The sequence below is a fragment of the Alligator sinensis genome, unplaced genomic scaffold, assembly GCF_000455745.1.
Source record: "Alligator sinensis unplaced genomic scaffold, ASM45574v1 scaffold1845_1, whole genome shotgun sequence".
In the NCBI taxonomy this organism is placed as follows: domain Eukaryota; kingdom Metazoa; phylum Chordata; order Crocodylia; family Alligatoridae; genus Alligator; species Alligator sinensis.
In genome coordinates this window covers 29,647-30,992 of record NW_005843407.1, presented here as the reverse complement: position 1 = coordinate 30,992, position 1,346 = coordinate 29,647, and the positions used below count along the sequence as shown (strand labels likewise).

The 1,346-nt window shown below is 63.4% G+C and overlaps 1 protein-coding gene across 1 annotated transcript in view; it reads left to right on the top strand.

Moving 5' to 3' along the window:
* Positions 1–596: 596 nt before the first annotated feature.
* LOC102379405 (C-type lectin mannose-binding isoform-like) overlaps positions 597–1,346 on the top strand; it is a 2,638-nt gene continuing 1,888 nt past the window's right edge. Inside the window, exons 1-2 of the mRNA XM_025195111.1 lie at positions 597–663; positions 1,143–1,237. Of these exons, the coding sequence (XP_025050896.1) occupies positions 597–663; positions 1,143–1,237 (162 nt within the window). The remainder of the gene's footprint in view (positions 664–1,142; positions 1,238–1,346) is intronic.

Below are 1,346 nucleotides of genomic sequence, written 5' to 3'. Positions count from 1 at the left end.
GAAATGCTTTGCATGTTCACATCTTTCCCTGATCCCCTCCCCTCTGCCAGCCTATAAACTCTCTGGGCACCATCGGCACCAAATCCCCTGCTCCAGACCAGATCCCAGAGAAGCACACAGGTGAGTCCTGCCCCCCCCGCCCCGACCCCTTGTCCCCTCTGTGCAGGGCCAGGACTTTGGAGCATCCCTGGCTGGTGCCTGAGGGCCACATGAGCTGTGTGTGAGGCACCCTGGGGAGAAGTCACTCTGTCCCCCTTCCCCACAGTGCTGTCCTTGCACCCAGTCCCCGTGGGTCAGTGCTGACCCTCCGGTCCCAGGGTCCCTGCCCTGCCCTGGCCTGCAGTGCTGGGGATTGAAGGGAAGGAGAGTGGAGGGAGGGTCCATTGGTCTGCAGATGGAAGGTCCTTGGCCCCAGCCCCAGGACACAGATCCCTGCTGACCCCCTGTCCCTTGGGGATCTCCCTGTGTCTTGGTTTTGGGGCCAGGCTGGGCCCTTGTGCAGAGAGCCCAGTCCTGCAACCCCCCTGTGGAGGCAGGGAGAGGTCAGTGTGGGGCACGGCACAGCTCCCATGTTTACCCCCAGGGCAAGCGAGGAGATGAGGACCGCTGCTCACCTCATCCTGTGCCTCCTGGGCTGCCTGGTGCTGAGCCCCTGGCTGGAAGGTGAGTCTGCGCCGCACTGAAGCCCCCAGTCTCTGCTTCCCTTTGCAGGGAGATCGTTGGTCCCACTCAGGCTGTCCTGGCCCCTCGACAAGAAGGGCTGTTCCCCAGAGACCCCGTATCCGGGCTGCAGCTGGGTCCAGCGTGTCCCCCCCGGTAGACAGGGCCCCTGCCTCAGCTCCAGGGAGAGACACTGGAACTGGAATACCACCCTTCCCCTGCCTCTGTGTCCCCCTGCCCTGAAAAAAGCAACACTGGGCCCTGGGGTCCTACCGGGGTCCCCAAATCCCTGCTCTTCCTCCCAGCCACCTCCCCCAGGTATCTCCTTATGTGTCTCGTGCCCAGAGGCTGCTCTCACCCCCTCCACCCTGTGACCCAGCAGCGCTGCCCCTGCTCTCGGCAAAGCAACTGCTCTGGGGCTGGGGGAGAGAATACCAGGGTGTCTTCCCCCCTCACTGCCCGCCTGGCCTGTCTCTGCGCAGGGGCTCCAGTCCAGAAATGCCGCAAAGACTGGCTACGTTATGGAAACAACTGCTACAGATTGTTCCGCCAGAGGAAGACCTGGGAGGATGCTGAGGTGAGCACTGGGTGGGTCTGGGCATGGGGTGCCGGGTTGGGATAGGGTTGTCGGAGGAGTGGGGACTCTGGACCTCCCTGCATGGGCAGCTGCCACACTAGGTGCAGCT